Source organism: Pseudopipra pipra, chromosome 5 (assembly GCF_036250125.1).
Source record: "Pseudopipra pipra isolate bDixPip1 chromosome 5, bDixPip1.hap1, whole genome shotgun sequence".
Classification (NCBI taxonomy): Eukaryota; Metazoa; Chordata; class Aves; order Passeriformes; family Pipridae; genus Pseudopipra; species Pseudopipra pipra.
Window position 1 is genome coordinate 24,793,779 of NC_087553.1, and position 20,055 is coordinate 24,813,833.

Genomic DNA, 20,055 nt, shown 5'->3' on the forward strand with positions numbered 1-20,055 from the left:
CTTACTCTCCTTGTGAGAGTGAGTGGAGAAAAGACCTTTCAGAGCCCACACCTGGCACTCATGAATATTTCATGTTTCTTGCTTTTCTTTCCCTTGAAGAGCAAAACCTTTTCATATTTGATGCCCTGGAAGGCTGTTTGGTTGCTGAATGTTACTTCATCAGTGCTCTCCCTCCCTGCTTTTCCTCCAGACTGCCCAGCCCTTCTTCCTTTCTCTTCTTGAGCAGTGTCTTCTTTTTTTAAAAGGATGCTTAGGAAAAGGTCACTCTCCCTTTCATATCCCCTCCTTGCTGTGAGCCAGCATGGCTTCTGCTCTGCCAATGGTAAAGGATAAATGGGGATGTGGGTAAAGGCAGCACTGGGGAGGGAGGCCAGGAAATGTGTGCACATAAGCTGAGGACCAGCACAGAGGCAGAGAGGAGTTGTAGGCACAGCAAGAGGAAAGTAAAGTGACAGAGGCAGCAGAAGGATTTTGCTGAAGAACTGGTTTTCCAGCACCTTACAGAATTTGTCATGCAAGATGCACTGGTGTTGCTGTGGGTGACAGCTTGTCCAGTGAAGGCCCTTTGGAAAAAGGGAGGCATCCCAGTTCCCCAAAACAGAATGCTCCCGCAGCTGCGCTGACAAATATGCCTTCTGCCCATTTCTGTTGCCCAGCACTTGCTTTAAAGACCTCATTATTTTGGCCTCCAGGCTCTACAGTATATCCTCCCCTATTATCCTTAGGCTTTTCAGCCTTTCTCCCTCTTTTCCCTTGTAGTGTTTGAGGAACCAGGGACTGTTTGCAACTGTTTGCTTCCAGTCAGGCTGCGTAGACCCTGAAACACTGTGAGTCCTGTCTGAGTGGGGTGCGTTCCCTCCTGCCCATGAAGGTGTTCAGACACCTGGCAGTGAGGGCCTTTCCTTGGAAACCTGCAGCAGATGCCCTAGCTTGGCTGCTAGACCAGCCCCTTCCTTCCTGGGGGATGGAGGACTGCAAAGAACTAGCCACAGACAGACTGGGCTGCTGGCTCAGGAGTGAATAGGGAGGCTGAGAAACCTTCCACTCAGAGTTCTCATGGTGACATACAGACACAGCACCAAAATGCCATAGCAGAGGACGGGGCTCAGGGACTCTGGCCTGAGTATTGCAGGTGGCAGGGGAGGCTAACAAGGAAGGAAAGAAAGGTACTGAGCTTGTATTTACACTGTGCCTTTCATCTATGTGGAAGTAATAGCTGAAGTACTGCCACTAACTGGGTGAACTCAGCCAAGGAGGTCCATTTGATGGACCAAACTGATGCATGTGGTGAGAAACAGGTTCTCAGAGCAGTTGCTTTGTAGTTTAGGTCAGGAAGCAAAAGAGGCTTTGCATAAAGTGAAGTGATGGATTTGTTTTAGAGATACTTGGCCCATAGGAGAATTGCAGTTGATGTTTGGATGGGTGTAGCTTCCGCGTTCCTGCTTTTGGAAGAGCCAGTCTCATATCCACAGTCGGCATAAATGGGAAGAGAAAGATGAATCTGTTTTAACAATGAGATTTAAAAAAACCAGACATTTAGTTTCATTTAGACTTAGAAGTGGAACCTATCCATGCTGAAAGTCTTTGTGATGTAGAAAAGATGCCAAGTGATGGGTCCACCTGCCAGTTCTTGGGTCATGGCCCCAGGTACCCAGAGGGCCTATCATGAGGGCATTAGCTATGATCTTGGTGCTGTGGTTAGCATAATCTTGTACCATCAGTAATCCCTCTGAGAGTCAAGATGGACAATGTATGGGTAGGCAGGGATGTTTCCAAGAGAAAGGCAGACAAGTTTCATGAGTCATTTGTCTTCTCTTGGAACATGGACAAAATCAACATTTGCAAATTATGATCCAACAAGTGTGTTGTCTGTAAAATTCTGGTGACAATGTCTTTTTTATCTGTTCTGTGTTTCAGCATAAGGACAGTCTCCTTCTTGTCATTACCCAGCTCTGAAATGGAGCTAGCATCGATTGTTCTGAAAAACATCACCCCCTCTTGCAGTGCTACTGGCACAGCTTCCCATGTCACTTGGCTCTCCCTAATGTACTGACCAGGACAGTTTATGAGAACTACAGAGTTCATGCTGTGAAGCAACGTTAATGCTGGGAACATGCTGTACTGCAGTGAGGGTACATGGTCCTGAAGTCAAAGTGCTATCCAGAGTCTTTCTCCAGGGCCTGACAGGTCACAGCGACTGGCAGCAGAGTGCTGTGGCTCTGCTGTTGGACTTTGTGTAGTGAGAGATCAGACAGCTGTCAGTGACTCATGGAAGGTCCATGATCCCCAGTGAGTGACTGGAGCTGTGCCTCCGCACTACTGAGTTACTGATGTACTTGTCTGGAAGCTGCCTTACATGGTGACCAGTGACGCACCTGGGCAGTCATGCAGCAGGGCTTAACTACTGCTCCACTCCCTGACCTTAGAACTAATGCCATTGTTCCTTGTCCTTCATGATCCCGCGTAGCCATCATTAAGCATCTTCTTCCTACACATTGCCTACAACTCCTGTCTATTCCACCCCTATTTGTCCCCAAAACTTTCCCTGCTAATATAAACCAGTCTGATATCCCACATCTGTCCCACATCTCCCTCTTCTTTCAGTGTGTGTGGATCCCATGCCTGCACACTCCACTGAAGGCACCGCTTCCCTCCCTTCTCTGTGGCATGAGCAGTCCGGGGAATAGACATGGAACATAATGTGTAGCATCATGTGGCTAATTACTTGATGCTGGGCACACAAGGGCGATTATCCTGTGCCTCAAAGGGCTGTCAGAGAATCCTAATCCTATCTTTCCCTCCTCTTTCCCCTTCTTCTGCCATCTGAAGTAATGAACTGGTTATAAATACCTAATTAGCTAATTATTTTCTGGCCTATATGGAACATCTTCAGTGAAGGAAGTCCCTGGGCACTTGGGGGAGGGACCTCCATGGAGGCGAGACAACCTCATGAGGTGTGTGCAGGGGTAAAGGCAGTATGGGATGCTCAGAAGAATTTCCAGACTTTCACCATCCCCAGAGAGCAGAGGAAAAGTCATTAGCTCCACCGAGAAATGAGCCTATCTTTACCCCTACTTGCAGCTGTGTGAGCTGAAAAGCCAGGGGCAAAATAAAACCACAGAAATAATTCATTAAGTAATTAGAAATTTTTTTAAAAATGGCTTTTTGGAAACATTTGCATTGGGCAGAGGTTCTGTGCTGGCAGCATTTCGGGCTGTGCCTGCTACTTTTGTGTTCCAGTCCTGTTGGGGCAGGAGGACTAGCCAGGGAACTGTCTCTTGATAATACTGTCACTAAGAAAACCAATATATGCTGGTTTATATGTGACAGAGAGGTTCCTCCCACTGGCAGGCTGGCCTTAGTCTGTCAGTACAATTCTCACAGGTTGCAGCATGCAGTTGTTGAACTGGGATGGCTTTCAGTCCTAGACTGAGGATGGGGCCGTTGAGCTGTGTCTTTGGGACAGTCATCACTCTGTTGTTTTTCTGCAGGAAAGGAGAAGCAGGGGGTATCAGTCAGATAGCTGATGGCACCAAAAGTCTCATTCCCCTTTCTTCTCTCTCCTGCAGATAGAGGCCGAGGGTTAAGAGATCACAGCATCACAGCAGCTCTGCTGGCTGCCTGTCAGTAAAGGTTAGGACAAGAAAGGGCAATAACCATAAATCTAGCCTGGTTTGGACAGTAGCTAATTTCTGACACTCTGCTTTTATCTTCATGTGGCTTTTTTTTTTTTTTCTGCATGTCTTGTAAACTTCTTTCCTTTTCTTTTCCTTCCCTTCCTCTCTCCCTTTCTCTTTCTCTGTCCCACACTTGCTCCTTCTGGCTCTCTTTTTCCTTTTCAGGCATGCGCATCCTTGTGAACTTGCTCCTGGACACCTTGCCCATGCTGGGGAACGTCCTTCTTCTCTGCTTCTTTGTCTTCTTCATCTTCGGCATCATCGGGGTGCAGCTGTGGGCTGGGCTGCTCCGCAACCGCTGCTTCATGGAGGAGAACTTCACAATGTGAGTGACCGGGAGACAGTGTCTCCTTCCTTTCTTCCAGGAATGTTTCTCTTTCCCCTTCCCCGCTCTTGTCTTCTACTGCCTGGCTCTCTGTGTATCACTTACTCCAAAAAGCTGTAGGGTGATAGCGTGCAGAGTGTTGGTCATGTCTTGCAATGGTAAGGGAGGGCAGGCAAAGACAACTGCTTTTCATTTGTCTTCACGATTCACAGAAGAACAAGGCTGGGCTCATTTGGGTTGGATCAAGGCACAGGTTAGCATGGCTGCCTCCTCCAGCCATGTCCAGTAATACAAGATGCTGCTCCTACACCCAGAAAGAATTGAAACTCTGAAACACCAGCCATGCTGTCTTTCTTCTGAACTTGCTCCCTCTTCAGAAAACAACACACAGAGGAATCTTACAGAAAGCCATAGCGCTACCTGATGCTTCCAGGGTCATCTTTGGCACCTCCAAGATAGAGCTGAGGTCACTGTTCGAACATTACCTTTGGAGACTTTAGAGGGACACTGGGAAATTATTGGAAAGCTTCAGGAGTAGAAGTGCATGTGAGTGGGGCCATGTGGAGGGTACGGAGGGCTGGGGGAAGAGGTATCCCACAGCTGGGTTAGCAGAAGTGAGAACATCTGAATGCAAAGAATGGCTGTTTGAATGGGACAAAAAACTCATGGGGAAATGTGGGCACAGTTTGGGCAGAGCCTGAAGTCACACGGGGATCAACTACAGGTATCTGGGGTTTTAGGGGCAAGTCTGCAGAACACAGCTTTACTCCTCTCCACAGGCAGTGGGGTAGTAAAGCTCCCACCTGCCATGAATTCTCCAATTACCCATTTTCAGGGTACAGCTCCTCCTGTTGACTTTCTGACTTTAGCAGATCTCAGGCTTTAAAATGTTTTCTTAAAATCCTATGCTAATCCCAGATGTGCTGTCAGCTTAGACTGCTTAAAAAAAAAGCTAGAACTGTAGATCAGTTTAGACTGATTAAACAGTTCTGAAGCTTGGGAAAAAAAAAAGTGTGAAAATACAATCTGTAGAACAGAGTGGAGTTGGAGAGTAGGAGCTGCTTAAAGCAGGCATTTCCTGTGATTATTTATTCCTTGGGGGAAACTAATGTTTAGGATGATTGTCCTTTATGTAAATCAGGAGTAGTACTACTTTAATGAGTGTAATTAAATCTGTGCAGAGTTAATGTAACTGAGAAGTGAGTTGGTGCCACAGCCTTCAAAGTGACAGATATTAGAAAATCTTTGGCTGACCATTACTAGAGAAATCAATTCTGAAGGTACCTAGTTCACCAATTATGAGGATGAGTTACGACAGATCTTTGTGGTTTAGTCCTGATTAGTTTAGAATCAAAGACTTTCTGTCTTTTTCATCAACAGCTGTCCTCTTCCAGTGACATTTAATGCAAAAGTCTGCGTTCACAAAGTGTGAAAGTTGTATATTGTAACAGTGCAAGGACTACACCAGATAAAGTTTAATCAAAAAAAGTTTAATCTCCACCTTTCACTTTCCTGATCATTAACACATCTGCAGCTAGGCAAGCATAGATTATTTTAACTGTTTGTGCATTTGGAAGGTGCTTGCATTATTTGGAAAAAGGCACATGAACTTGTCATGAAACATTGCACCCATAATGCCAACTGCCAAGGAAGAATCAAAGTTAAGGTTAAGTCAATTTTAACTTTGCGTTTCCAGATTTTAGGGCTTATCTGTGCAGCCTTAATTATGCATGAACTGGATTTTTTCTTTTTTTAGAAGTACAGAGGGCTCACTGCCAAATGTTACAGAACGCGTCTATCAACAGTTACATACATGAGCACATCACCGTAAAGCCTGATGAACTACCTTAATATCATTGCCTCTGATTTAGCTTGATGCTAATGGAGAGAGTGATCAGACTGCAAATTTCTGCATTCCAGCTTTTCTTCATCTCCATGCAAGCAGATTGTATAATTTGGCTTCAGATGATCTGATGGAAGACAAAACTCTGAAAACTGGGGACTCACCCTGGAAATTTCCTGTTTTTCAGGAACCTTGTCTTCCTTTCCCATAAACCTGGAAATCCCTTACCCAGTGCACTCTCTGTGTCAGAATGGGAGCTCCCAGCTTCACCAGTGTCACTGATGGGAAACTGTCTGTCCCAAAAAATTTATGACCATGGGTTTTTTTACTCTTGCAGACAAGGTGACGTTGTCTTGCCCCCCTATTACCAACCTGAGGAGGATGATGAGATGCCCTTTATCTGCTCACTGTCAGGAGACAATGGAATTATGGGCTGTCATGAAATACCCCCACTGAAGGAGCGAGGCCATGAGTGTTGTTTGGACAAGGATGATTATTATTACTACAATTCAGTGCGGCAAGAGTTCAATATCAGTGGCATGTGTGTCAACTGGAACCAGTACTACAACGTGTGCCGTACCGGCAACGCCAACCCGCACAAGGGTGCCATCAACTTTGACAACATTGGGTATGCCTGGATTGTGATATTTCAGGTAAGTTCGAGTTAGCCTTCTAACAAGGCTTAAGCTATTTTTCTTTTTTTCAAACTCAATAGTTCTGGGCTCCAGTGGTGGTTTCTGCAGCCTGTGACACAGATGCAGAGACTAAAGGGCCTAGTAACTACCCTAGCAAGGGAGACAGCCTGCACACCATGAACAGTGTTCCTGAAGATGGGGAGGGACATAGAGCAATTACAGACCCTTGCTAAAATAATCTGCGCTCTTCAGGCTGACTTGTACAAGTTTCCCCTTCAATGCAAACTGCTATAGTAAAGGAGTCCTTTTTTTTTTCCTTTTTTTTTTTTTTTAATTCCCAGCGTGCGTTGCAGATGGGAGCTAAAAATCCATGCCTTTTTACTTTTCCTCCGGCTGTACGCAGTGTCCAGTCCAAGGGGCACAGAAACCTGCTGCAGGTTCTCCCCCACTGCGATCCAGGGAAATGAACTATTTTAATGAAATATTCCTGCTGTGGACTAGAATGATCTCACAGGCTTTGACAGTATGCCAGTGTCACCAAGCAGTACCATGCTGATTTCCTGAAATGGAAATTTGGCTTCGTTGAAATGAATTGTTGTTTCTCACCTTTCTTGGGTTGCAACAGCTCTACCAGTATCTGTCTGTATACAATGAGGAATGAGCTCTGGAAGCCCACTTCCCTCCTGTTTCTCTTGTTGTTATTTATCTTTGCAGGTGATCACACTGGAAGGGTGGGTGGAGATCATGTACTATGTGATGGATGCACATTCCTTCTACAATTTTATCTACTTTATCTTGTTGATAATCGTAAGTATAAGACTTGATGAATGTCAGCAATGCAGGCTAAGAGCATACAAATAACAGGTCTGAGATCAACATACATACTGGGGAAGCAAACTTCTGGGAATCTCAGAAATCCGGCTAGTTGATTTTCACCAAGAGTCTGTGGCAGAATCACAAACATAATTGTCAGCCAAGTTATTATCTTTTACTCCAAAAATATCCTTAGGGTTGATGTCTGGAGTTCTACGTACCCAGTGTAGGATAATGTTCTCATTAGCAGATCTTCTTGCAAAGTAAGTTCCCCAAACCAATTGGCTCAAAAGAACAGAAAACAATTTCTTTATCTGCCCTTCTACTTGGTCTCTTTATACATTTTAAGCTCTTGAGTAATTTTTGAACCATGTTGAGCCAGCAGTTTTTGGCAGCACCTGGATTTCTCAGGTTCACAGTCTCAGATTCACATTTTGTTAGATTCAGGGTCTGTCACGCTGAATTACTTCCTCACCATGAACAAAAAGGAGCTGCTGCTCCAAAAGTGTCAGCAGTCCAAAATAAACTGGCTGTGTGAGATCCCTTGTGGATGGTGGGGATGGAAAGAGAGAACTGTGTCCATGATGAGAACTTAATAAGCAGTTTATAAGCCCTGTGGATTTACACAAATAAAGTCTGAAGGTTGGTTTTCTGTAAGGATGTTTGCTGTCTGTACCTGGGAAGAAAGGTGAGAAACATGGTGCTGTTGCCTCTCCATTCCTCAAGCCTCCTCACATAATTGCATTTTCTTCGAGGGAATATACTGTTTCTGACAAGGAAGGGTTTTGTTTTTATGAAAACTCTTGCACTTTTCTCGTAGGGGGACCAAAGTGAAGAATAGAAGGGAAAGACGTAGGATGAATTATGGGAAGTATAAAATCTGTACAGGAAGTATAAAATCTGTACAGGAAGTATAAAATCTGTACAGGATAGATGCAATGTAGTTCTGGGTCACTGACCTAGGTCAGTAAGGACCTCAGTGTGTATCTCCAAGGCCTATATGCATTTGGATGGGATGACAAATGGATCTGGCTAAGACTCTGATCTTCACCTAATACTTGTCCTGGGGGGCTGTGCTCTCCTAGAAATAAGATCTCTAGAAGCAGTCACCCAGTAACATTAACAGACTCACCTAGCATCTAGTTTAAATTCAAGTTGACATGTTGTGACTTAAGAGAAAGCAAACTTTAATCCAGTTTCTGGGAGAAATTCTGCAGCGTGTGCATATGGAAAGTGGCACAAAAACCAATCCCATTCAGTTCAGAGAACTTAAGAAAAACATATTATATCCTTGATTTCACCCTGCCTTATCACCTTCTACCATCACAAGGGAAAGACAAGGAGAGAAAAACAGAAGGATGACAGAAGGATGTGGGCTCTGTCCCTGTGTCTCTGAGCCCTGACAGCAGAGGTGAAATACATCTTAAGGAATGTTGCTTTTACTTTGAGCCTGGAGAGTCCCAAAGAGATAGTGCTGAGATGTGATTGCAGAGGATGAGGTAGAGAGGGGTGGAGTTCCCATGTGCTCTGTTCTCAAAAGCAAACTGAACATCCACTGCTTTTTGTGAGTACAGAAAATAATTATTTCCCATGAAGTTTGTTCATATATCCCACAATGCAATAGATGCTTAGTATCCACTTGCATTTTCACCTTGAGCAGCATGGTGAGGATACCCAGATTTGTAGAATATGTAGTTCAAGACAGAATTTATTCCTTATCCCAGAGCCACAGTTTCTCTCAGAGCCAGGAAGGACTGTGCAGGGTGAGCATTTAACTGCTGGAGTGGGCATGCCCAGTCTGTTGTAGGCCAGTTCCAAAAACTGCCCGTCACCTCCCATTTCAAACCACGTAAATTCTGTCAGTATATTTTTGGTTTCTAAGCATCTTTCTAGCACTGGCTCACCTCATGTGGTTTCACAGTGATTCAAACTTTTTCTCTGAATTTCCAGGCAATGAAAACCCTCAATTAAACACTCCACCTGAGATGTTACTGCAGAGTGTCATTGACATTTCTAGACACTCCCTCCTCATTTGCAGAAGCCATATAGGTTTATTTCCATCAAACACAGGAGAATATGAATCTCAAGTTACTTTGGGGACTGCTCAGAACAGAGGAGCCATATGCTAGGTGGGATATTTCCTTTACCTTTGATGGAGTTACACCAAGAAAGTATTTAGCCTTTCTGTTACCTTCTTGGCATGTGTGATGCATCTTTTGTAGCACATAGCTACACAACAGTGCAAACTTGCTATCACTTGGTTGCATTTTCTGTCTGAGTCTTCTTATAGAAATGACACTCCCTCTTTAAGTCTCATGAAGGACAGTCCTTCCAGCCTTTATCCTTCCCTCCTTCTCCATGGTTGAAAGGCTCGGGTTTCTAAGCAGGAGTGCTCTGGCAGTCATACTTTAAGCCCTGACTCTTTGCTTTTCCACATACATTCTAGCCTTGGCTCAGACTTGGTTTTCTGGGCCTGGATCTCTGCAGCTTCTCTTTAGAGCTGTGCTTTCATCCACGACTTCTTCCCTCATAATGATATTTTCAAACACCTACATAAGGGCATTACCTGCTACTGCTCATATGGCAGGAAGAAGGCTCCACCACCTGGATACATTCACAGCACAGTTAGAAATCCTGCACAGAGGTGCTTCTCCGAGGGGAATAGTGCTGGCTGACCCTGGCACTCAGAGTGGTCTTGTAGAATAACATGGCAAAAGAATTTTATATATTCAGCAGATTTTAAATAGCTCCCCATTTGACCAGAGATCAAGGAGGTGACATGAAGGACTGCTTTCTGCTCTTGGGCCAGTGTTTCATTTTGGTCTTCCTGCCTGAGGTCCAGCTGTCTCTTTGTCACCTCTCCAGCTACTTGGCTACTGCTATGGCTCTTGGACAAGAGCAAGCTCTTCTGAACTCTCAGACTAGCGTCTGCAGTGTAGCACTCAGAGGCCTCCTTGAAGTGCTCTGTGCTTACACAGGTGAGCTTCAGAAGACAAGCTGGATATCCAGGCATAAACAATAAAAATAATTGACTAGTAAGTCAGCATCTGCAGCACTACTCAGATTTTAGTAGATATTACAGAGATAGGTGTTATAAGTAAATGAAACTTATGCTGAAATATAGCAGCAAAAATTTATTAAAGATTTATATAAAATGCAAATAAGCAAAACAGCGCGCTGGGCTGCCGGGGAGACCCCTGCTCCACACATGGCCAGCAAAGCAGTGGGCAAAACCAGTATTCTTTATACCATTGTCAATTCCCTTCCCAAAGTCACTTGTTATCCTTCTATTGGATCCGAGTTCGCAAGTCTGGTTCTGGTTGGTTCTTTTGCAAACTCGCTTTCAGTTGCCAGGTACTTCCCTTTCCATAGTTTTAGGTAATTTTTCATCCTTGAAGCCTACTATGTGAATCTCTCCAGATGTCCATCTTGGATCCTTTTTATCGTCTTCGTACTTGACCCTTTGATCCTTGTCCTTCCCTTCGTTACTTTAGGCGTACACATTTAGACAATATACAAAAGACTTATTCAGTAAGGCATAATAACTTGTTTTGTCAGCTTAAGAACTGCAGCTGCAGGACTATCAGCTTATAGTACTGACAGGTTAATTACTCGGTTTGCAACTTACAGTCTTTCAACCTTAACAGAACATTGATTACAATAATATATATATATAGAAATATAACATGCAATACCATTGAATGAGTAAATTACTTTACTACTACTAATTTGATGAGTAAATTACGTTACTACTACTAATCTATTACATAGGGGTTGAGCCTTGGGCTGAATGTGGCCAAGATCTGCTTAACCAAAGCAGAGCTCAGTCTCAGGACTCAATGGGACTCCTGTGTTGGGGCTCTGAATTAGGGGTCTCCATCTGCTTCTGTCAGATGCTTTGTCTGACTCCATGTCAGACACTTTGTGTCTCCCTGCTCAGCTAGCTGAGATGGATCACTCAATTAGGAGCCTTTTGGGACTCTTCCTGTCCTCCTAGCTGGGAGGCATTGTCAAGCTCAGCAGAGACTGAGAGCTTATAGTCTTGCCTGTGGTCTTAAGGATTAACCAAGCTTTTTTGTTTTGCGTTTTATGTTCCTAGATAAAAGGATAAGGATTGAGGATTAGTTGCCATATCCAGTCCTCTCACTCCTCCCCTTTTTGGTCATCTGGTGGTAGATCAGAGCAAATGGTGCCTGTGAGGACAGGGCTCGTTGATGTGAACCTGAACCCCACTCAAGATTCAACCCCAGGCTGACAGTGAGATCCTCATGAGGACATCTTCTTGCCTCATGTTGCCTCATGAGAAGCCTTCTGCTTCTAGCCTAGAATGAAGGTGTTCCAAGTCTTAATTGCTTGTTGTTTGTGGAGTTGTAGGAAGTTACAAAGTACAGGAAAGTGTCATAAGTAGTGTTTCAGCAATGCTCATGCAGGTGGTGTCCAGCTCCCAGTACTGCCTTGCTCAGTGTAAGCAGAGGGAGATAACTGAAAGGGAAAGCCTGTGTGAGTGTCAAGTGTTGCTGAGGAGAGTCCATCAGAGAATTTGGATTCGCAGTCATACTCTCATCAGTTAGAACACTCAAGACATCAGGGACTAGGGACAATCTTGGGTGAAAGTGAAAGAATCTGAACGAGGCATTTTTTTTAATTTTCAAGGCCACATTTAGAAGCTGAAGGGAAAATAGGCTGAAATATGGGGGAAAGGACAGAGAAGAGGAGAGTTCAGTGATGAAGGGAAACCAAATTAGAACAGCTTTGAAGGGTGCTGAGAGGAGGAAGGGGGAAAAAAGCCGTTTATTTGGAGGTAGTTTATTGTCCTTATGTTGAATCTGGTCAGAAAGAGCTTCATGTTTCAAAGGGTTACTGAGGTGCTACCAGGGACTCCTTTCCTTTGAAATACCCACAGCCACTGTATTGAGCCTCTGGACAGAGCTGCTGGGCACCTGTGTGCAAGAGAAAGGGACTTCCAGGGGAGCAAGCTGGTGAGGGGGTGGCAAGGGCTATTAACTGAGGGGAAGGCTGCTTGGATAGGTAAAACAAGCTGGAGTACTTGCTGAAAAAAACACCTTTTCCATGCACGAGGGCTGGGATCAGGTTACCACCACCTTTGCTTGCTCTCTCCCATTTGCTGGAAAGGTTATAGGGGGGAGGACATGTGTGAAGATAAGGGCAGGACTGAATCCAGCTCTCTGTCTGGGCTGTTTGCTTGTAAAGGAGAGATAGTGAGGTGAGACTGGGTCCTGTGTGGGTTCATACAGGAGAAACATGATGCGAGGATGTTCCTTAGCAGGGATACTCACTGGTCCAGGGGAAGCAGAAATCTTGACCTTGTGCCTTGTCTCCTCCCAGAGGCTGTCCCACAGAGTCTGTTTCAGAGCAGGGTAGATGTGTGGTCTTTGTTCAGAGTTCAGACTCTGCATTTTATCAATGCCCTATCGACACTTACAACTCTGTGGGGAGTAGGCACCAATCAAGGCATTATAGCTCTTGAAAATGATTTTGAATGTGTTACTAGCCCTTTTATGTATGAAATTCTCATCATATTGAAGTCCAGGTTTTATCCTAAATCTCTCTACCTATGGATAGATCTGCTAGTGGAGTTTCATTTCTAATTTTATAATATGTAACACAAAGTGAGATAATTTTACCCCCAGATTTCTCAGCATCAAGAAGTCTTTGCTCCATTTTACAGGTAGAAAAACTGAGGCTTAAAGGGAGCATGCAAAGTTGTAAAATAAGCTTGGTAGATGTTTTGGCTTCTGTATGGAACAAGGAGAACTTGGGGCATTTTATTTGGTTTGTTCCTAAGAAATTGGGAGAGTTAGTTGTGTAGGTTTTTTGTGTTTGAAATGGAAAGCCTACCTAGGCTGATGGACAAGTGAAATAAGAGCTAGTATAATAGGTCTTGTATCAGAAGAATAGGAAATGAGCTAGGAAGCATGGTTTTTTCAGACCATTCAGTGTTCTCAGAGTCATTAGTTTCTGTAAATTCCTCTTGGATTTCATGAGCTCATTCATTTCAGAAAAGTGCCATCTCCCTGTATGGTGAATTAAGGTGTAAATGTAGAAATTAATAATATGCTCCAGGTATACTGATGCATCCTTAAAATGATCTGAGAATACTGACATGTCCTCCAAGAGCTGAAGATCATAAATGGCAGTGCATGATTTTTCCAGTAGTAAATGAATAAGCAGAGGAGAAAGCAAAAAACTACTAAGCTGGTTCTCTACTTCCCACCATCTGTTTAATGCAAAGGAGAGGGAAAGAAAAAGTCCAGTTTTCATTAAACCCTTTGTATATAACTTCAAAGCGACTTGCTAAAGGTCCCAAAGCCTACCAAAAGAGCCAGAGTTTGGACCTGTATTTCTTGAATTTCAGTTCACAGCTCTAAGTTCTGCATGGAAATGGTGTCTAGTGAGATCTCAAAACCAAGGTCACACACTCCTGGCTTTCTCTGAAACCCCTTCTCCACATGCAGACTCGTTCCAGTTAATTTCTCCTCTTATATTCCCCCTCCCACACGTTCTTCCTCATGCTGACATTGAGCATCCCTTCTTCTCCTTTGCTATTAGGTGGGCTCTTTCTTCATGATTAACCTGTGCCTGGTGGTCATCGCCACACAGTTCTCGGAGACTAAGCAGCGGGAGCACCAGCTGATGCAGGAGCAGAGGGCCCGGTACCTCTCCTCCAGCACTGTTGCCAGCTACATGGAGCCGGGAGACTGCTACGAGGAGATCTTCCAATACGTCTGCCACATTGTGCGCAAAGCCAAGCGCCGCACCCTTGGGCTGTACAACAGCATCCAGAGCTGGCGCCAGGGCAACGTGGAGCCGAGTGATGACAAACTAGGCACGAACAGGAAAAAACAGAGGCATTACAGTAAGGATTGCACTGGTAAAGCTGGAAATGCCAATAGTGTAAATGTGAGAGTAACTGGGAGCATCTTCATGTGCCAGCTTGCCAAAGGACCTGTGCCTACAAAGCACAGAATTAGAATTAACATCGGCCATTGAGCATGGTACCATGGCCAGCACACCAGACCAGCAAGGTGGAGATGACCAGCCAAAAATGGGAATGAAACAGGGGCAACCAGCAGGGAATGTGGGTTATCCAGATCTGAAATCCAGAGACAACAAAGAGATAAAATTAAAGGCACCATCTGAGGCTTGTAAAGGGCTCCACGTCTGGTATAACTGGGTGATGATAGCAGTCTGGGAGAGAGAAGACTTAGGGGGATATGACAAAGTCAGACAAAGGATTGGACTTGGTGACACAGCAGGTCCTCCAGAGCTATCCTCCCAAACTGAGTTGCTGTGGGACCTCAAGAGAGAGACAAAGAGAGTAGAATTGCAGTAGGGTGTCCTCTGAACCTAAGGGGGCAATGCTGAAGAAGTCTGTTTGATATGCAAGGGCAGCAGAGATAATTTCTTTTGACAGGAGCACATGGTGTTGTGCAAAATATCACATGAGATATCATTTAAATCGGATTCCTTGCCAGAAAAGTCACTGTGAAAGTGGTTTTACAAACTTAGTATTAACTGGCTGCTGACTCCCATTAACAAGCAAAAAGCAGATTTTCCTTCAGCTGGTCTTGCATACTCAGACTTTCATTTTCTTTACTTGCTGGGAGAAAAGTTTCTACAGGCTTTATGCATGGTGTTAATGAATTAATTGTTTCATTCCCCCAGTGTCCATGTGACCTTCTAGGTCCAAATGGAGGATCAAGGAACACAAATTTAGTTTTCTTACTGAAGTCAGGAGTTCTGTTCTGATTCAGAACGCAGACTATCAGGAGGAAGTGTTCTTGTGCTACCTCTTCTGGCTTTTTGAGATGATTTGCTAATGTAGTTTCTCTAATTTAGAGAGTTCAACTCAGCCTGGATGTTCTTGGACCCCACTTGTAGCAGTTCAGGACAAAATCTGCTCTTGTGATCATTTTTCCCCTCAGCTGATGATGCAGCTACTGAGCCTCAAGCTGCAATTTCTGCATTAGACAATTCTTTCTCTGATGGACATGAACCCCTGTTGAGCCTAATCACTGGCAAGCTGAACAGTACTATGCCTTTTGGAGACACAGCTCATCAGTGTAGAGCCTCCAACAGCAATGACTTTTACTGACCTTGAGATGATGTGTCAACGTTTAATCATTCTTACAGCTAAAAAGCCCAGTTATCCTGTTTAAATACCCAAAATCCAAACACATGTCCAATTTCAATGTCTTTTTTCAATGCCTTCTCCTTTAAGCATAACCATTTCTCTTTCCAGGACTTTGCCAGCAGCACAACTCTCTTGGCTGCCCTCCTCCAGGCTTGGTCCAGCCTGTTGCTGTGACAGCAACCTCAGATCTCACCAACTGCCCACGATGCCATAGCGAGGAGCACGAAGCATCCAGGAGGCTCTCTGTCCTGGATAGTACTTATTCAGACCAGGAGGATGGAGGAGCCAATGAAGGGGAAGGAGAGGGCAGCAGAGAGGACCAGGGTGCCTCGGCACTGGAGAAAGAGGAGGAGGTGGAAGAAGGAGGGCGGTTGAAGCTCTGCAGTGACATGTGGCGAGAAGTGAGGGTCAAGCTCCGAGTGATTGTGGACAGCAAGTATTTCAACCGTGGGATCATGATTGCAATCCTAGTGAACACTATCAGCATGGGCATCGAGCACCATGAACAGGTAAGGCACCTCAGGGCACAAAGTGGGAAACATGGACTGGTGAGTCCTGCTGGGGGTTATGGCCTCGCTAAGCAGCTGATGCAACTCGGTGGAGGGAGAGATTGAGCAATTTGGACCCCAGACTGCAGCACAGATGGTCCCAGCATGGCTTTGGAGAAAGCCTCAGAATCTTGTAGGGTCTCTTATTTCCTTATTCCTGCACTTAATCACTTTCACTGTCTCTATGTATTTTCCTCTCACCTCTTTTCGACCCCTCTCTTTTCCTCCTCCCTGCTCGCTCATCCCTCTGTTTTTCTTTTTTTTGCCCTATCTTCTCTTTCCATCTGCTTGTCTCTCCTTCACCCTCATCTCTTCCATATTCCCCATTTCTCTCACTCATTTCTCTCTTCATGAGCTTACTGAATCCTTAGTCTATTTGGTTAATTTAATGTGCCCTCTGGGGATGTCACAGATACTTCACCAGCATCTCAATTCAAATCCATTAGCTTGCTAGCCTTCCCAACTTAATTAAGAGGTGCCTGAGCACATTCTGTCTATACAAGAAAGCTAGGAAAGGCACCACCTCCCATCTCCAGTTATGCTGGGGGCACAGTCATCTTGAGCCTTTCTTCTGCCCTGTGAGTAAGAAGTAATAGGGAGGTCAGACACAAACAGCAGGTGTGGGCACAGGTTTGACTTTCGTGCGAATAGTTTGTAGGCAGCTCTGAATCAGTCATGCACTTTATCCTAATGACAGACTTGTGAAATGGAGAAGAATTGTGTGCCCTTATTTTATAGCTGGGAAACAGAAACTGTGTCTACTTTGTGATGTGCAGAGCCAACTTCAGAGGGCATCAAGTGTGTCCATGACCTTGGATCTACATTGCTGTTGGGTAGCTCTGCTGCACTTTCCATTAAAAGAGTCCATGCTGTACATCCATGTCTTAGATGTATGCTTCTAGTCTGAATGTGAGCATGGTTTGCTCCATGTGTCTGCCCAAAACACAAAAATAGGAGATTGCTGTGCTACTGAGATGCTGACTGTATTGAAGCTTTGGAGCCAAGGTGAAGTCTAGTCCCAAACACAGTCTTAGGCAGCAGAGACAGGCAGTGTGCCTGGTTCAAGCAAGGCACCCAGATTTGTCCTGTGCTGTATCAGGATGGAGATATCTTGCGACTCACTGTCTCTTAAATTCCCTGTTTGAGGCAACACGGTGTGTGAGCTGGTATTTGAAGCCTCAGATGTCTGGATCCCACCCACGTGCCAAGCTTTAGACCATTTTTCAAAGCCCAGCTAGTTTCTGATACAAGGGTGGGAAACCTTACTTTGATCCCAGAATGCAAAATTGCACTGGATCCTTCAGTACCAGAAAAATACTGGCGGGAGCTCAAAAGAGAGGAGAATGAAGAAGAGGCTGGAGGGGTTAACTCATGGAAATAGATAAAAAAGAATGATGAGTTTATCCCACAGCAGAGAGATGAGTATAGACTGGAGCCTGGGACAACTTGAAAACTGCCCATTGGTGTTTTAAAGATGTGAGCACCAAGCAGGGAGAGCCATTGTTCATTCTGATTTATTGGAGACAGCGTGAATTAACAGTTTAACAGAAGAATATTTGAGCTGGAGGTAGAGAATTCACTCTCATGTTTTGGCTATTGTCTGTGCAGATTTAAGCCTTTCTAGGATGCCTCTGCTGTGTTTGTACAGCCTGCAGCAGTGGGATCTGCCTCTACAGCCTTGGGGTTTCTAGTAGCAGGTTCTTAATGACACATCCTTAAAATTATGCTATCACTTTTTATCCATAAGTAGCTAGGAAAAGCTTGTGACCCTGCATGCTGTTTCTACTAGAAGAGATGTCAGTCAAATTGATCATAACTGAAAAATGTGGTGCAGCCTGTTTATTTAAAACACATGTACTGAATTCTGTTTCCCTGGCACAAGAATATTCAGGCCATACTCAGGTCCTTTTCAGTCAGCAGTTAACTCAGAAGCACACAGACATTTGTCCTTTTCTTTGCTCTCTTTCAATTCTTCTCAAACCATTCTATCAGTACATCTCAGGCTGGTACTTCATTGCCTCCTTTTCTCTCCTTCCTCTTTTTCCTGTTGTTTTTCCTCCCAGAAACACAAATTTTCACAGTAGGAAATCTGGAAAAGCCCCTCTGCCCACCAAGATCTGTGATTTGCCATGTGACACCACCCTATTACTGAAAAAGCTTCTGTTGCTTCAGCTACTTCATCATATGAATGTCTTCTGGCCCAGAGCTAAGGCGTATAGAGACCTCTTGAGCTTTTGTTTTCTGGTGCATAGGAGATCACAACCCCAGCCACTCTCTGAGGTCATTTCTGGCTGGGCAGGATGTGTGAAGGTGTCACAGGTTTGAGCAGACCTGGGAGCAGCTCATGGTGTGTGCATCAACTCCTTGATGCTCCACTTTTTCATGGACTATTCACAGGCGAGCTCACCAAAGCACACACAACTGTTAGGTCAAGGGGTGAGAAGGACTGCAGGAGTGAGGCACAAGGATCAGGCTCAGAAACACAGGAATCCAGGGGACAGAGCCCATGTGTGAGTCTCACCTTCAATTCCCAAGTCTTCACCAACAGATAGAAAAACATTAATTAAAACTATTTGTTTGTTACAATCCAGGGATTTAATACTCACAATGTTTTTCTTTGAGGAGATTTAACAACTCAAACAACTTTACTTGGATTCAGATAACCTTGGAATTTGGCTTCGTTTATCTTATTCATCCATTCCTTTGTCCTGTCCTGATTGTGTGGCCAAGGCAGCTTCCCACCTCCTTATATATTTCTTGTGAGGAAAATCAACTAATTTTGGGAGAAACTGCATTGCTATGAGTAATTTTTAATCCATGATCTTATCACAAGTTATCACTTGTAAATAGATAAGTTTATACAAATCCTCAGTGTGCAATATACCATGTAATATTCTCAGTATTAGGCCTTCAGATATTGCTGAGACATTGCCTAAGCCAAACCCCATCATTTCAAGCTTTGTCCTGCTTGAAATAGTTTTTGCAGTTCTTCAGATCTGCTTCTATTTGGAAGTGTCTATTTTTAAAATCCAGTGTAGAAAATATTAGATTCTTGTGGCTGTCCAGAAGGATCCTTTTAAGAGGCTTACTTTTTTTAAATATTCACAGTAGATCTGGTGCTGCCCACTTTTCTCCCTTATTCAGCATGAAGATGAAAGGCTGGTCCCAGCTGAATGTCCCAGGTTGCCTTTCACATCATGTATTTTTTGAATGGTCTGTTGGACTCAAACCTCTTTCCCATTAGCAGCCATTTTAGACAATTGCTGAGTAACTTGGTTTATCTTCTCCAGTATCTACTTACAGTTTTCCTTCATGCATCAGATCAATACTTTATGAGGTCTGTCTGTGTGGATCATAAGATGATCCCTTGTTTCCTAACTAGACCCGCACTGTGGATCAGTATCTTCATATCCTTTAGCTTGTGTGATTTCCCTTTATACCAGCATTTATTGCATTCACTAGTTCATATTTTACAGGTATTGCTTCTCTTTTTACTATTTGCTGCTTGTCAGAAACACTCAGTAAATGTCCAAGCCAGCTCATCGTACTGACATTTAGTAAATGATAGAACGGTCTCCCTGGGGTAGTAGATGAAACCACATTACTTCAGTCTTGTAAAACTAGGGTATAACAAGCCATCATGAAATCCTGCATTGGTTGTGGGGTGGTGTTTAAACTATATAAAAGCTACTTGGTGTGTTTCATGGCTGATTTCTATGGCTCTTCTAATTATTGTCAAGTGACTTTGAAATTGTGAGTAAAAATAGGCTGGAGAAACTCCTTTATGGAATAGTTCTTTCTTGTGTCCTCAGAGGCAGTGCTGTGCAGGTGCAGTTTGGTAGGGTTGGTCTGCATAGATCACATCAATTACTATTCAGTTTCTAGACAGATGCAAATTTACTCCTGAATCTTTTCCTGCAGGGGCTTCCTGGTGATCTGCATCTTCTTAACCTTTCCTATGGTGCAGGACTTTCTGGCTATTGTCAGATAATGTACTAATTACGTTTTCAGTCTAATCTGACAAAAGAACTCCAAAGTTAGTAAGAAACTGAAAAGGAG

At 44.1% G+C, this 20,055-nt stretch overlaps 1 protein-coding gene across 4 annotated transcripts in view; it reads left to right on the forward strand.

Annotated features, from left to right (window-relative positions):
- The window catches only part of CACNA1I (calcium voltage-gated channel subunit alpha1 I), an 88,810-nt gene that overhangs the window by 30,576 nt on the left and 38,179 nt on the right, over positions 1-20,055 (forward strand). For all 4 annotated transcript variants that reach the window (XM_064655143.1, XM_064655144.1, XM_064655145.1 and 1 more), the window contains 5 exons: positions 3,843-4,002; positions 6,183-6,498; positions 7,195-7,287; positions 13,864-14,170; positions 15,557-15,957. In XM_064655143.1, coding sequence (XP_064511213.1) covers positions 3,843-4,002; positions 6,183-6,498; positions 7,195-7,287; positions 13,864-14,170; positions 15,557-15,957 — 1,277 coding nt within the window. The remainder of the gene's footprint in view (positions 1-3,842; positions 4,003-6,182; positions 6,499-7,194; positions 7,288-13,863; positions 14,171-15,556; positions 15,958-20,055) is intronic.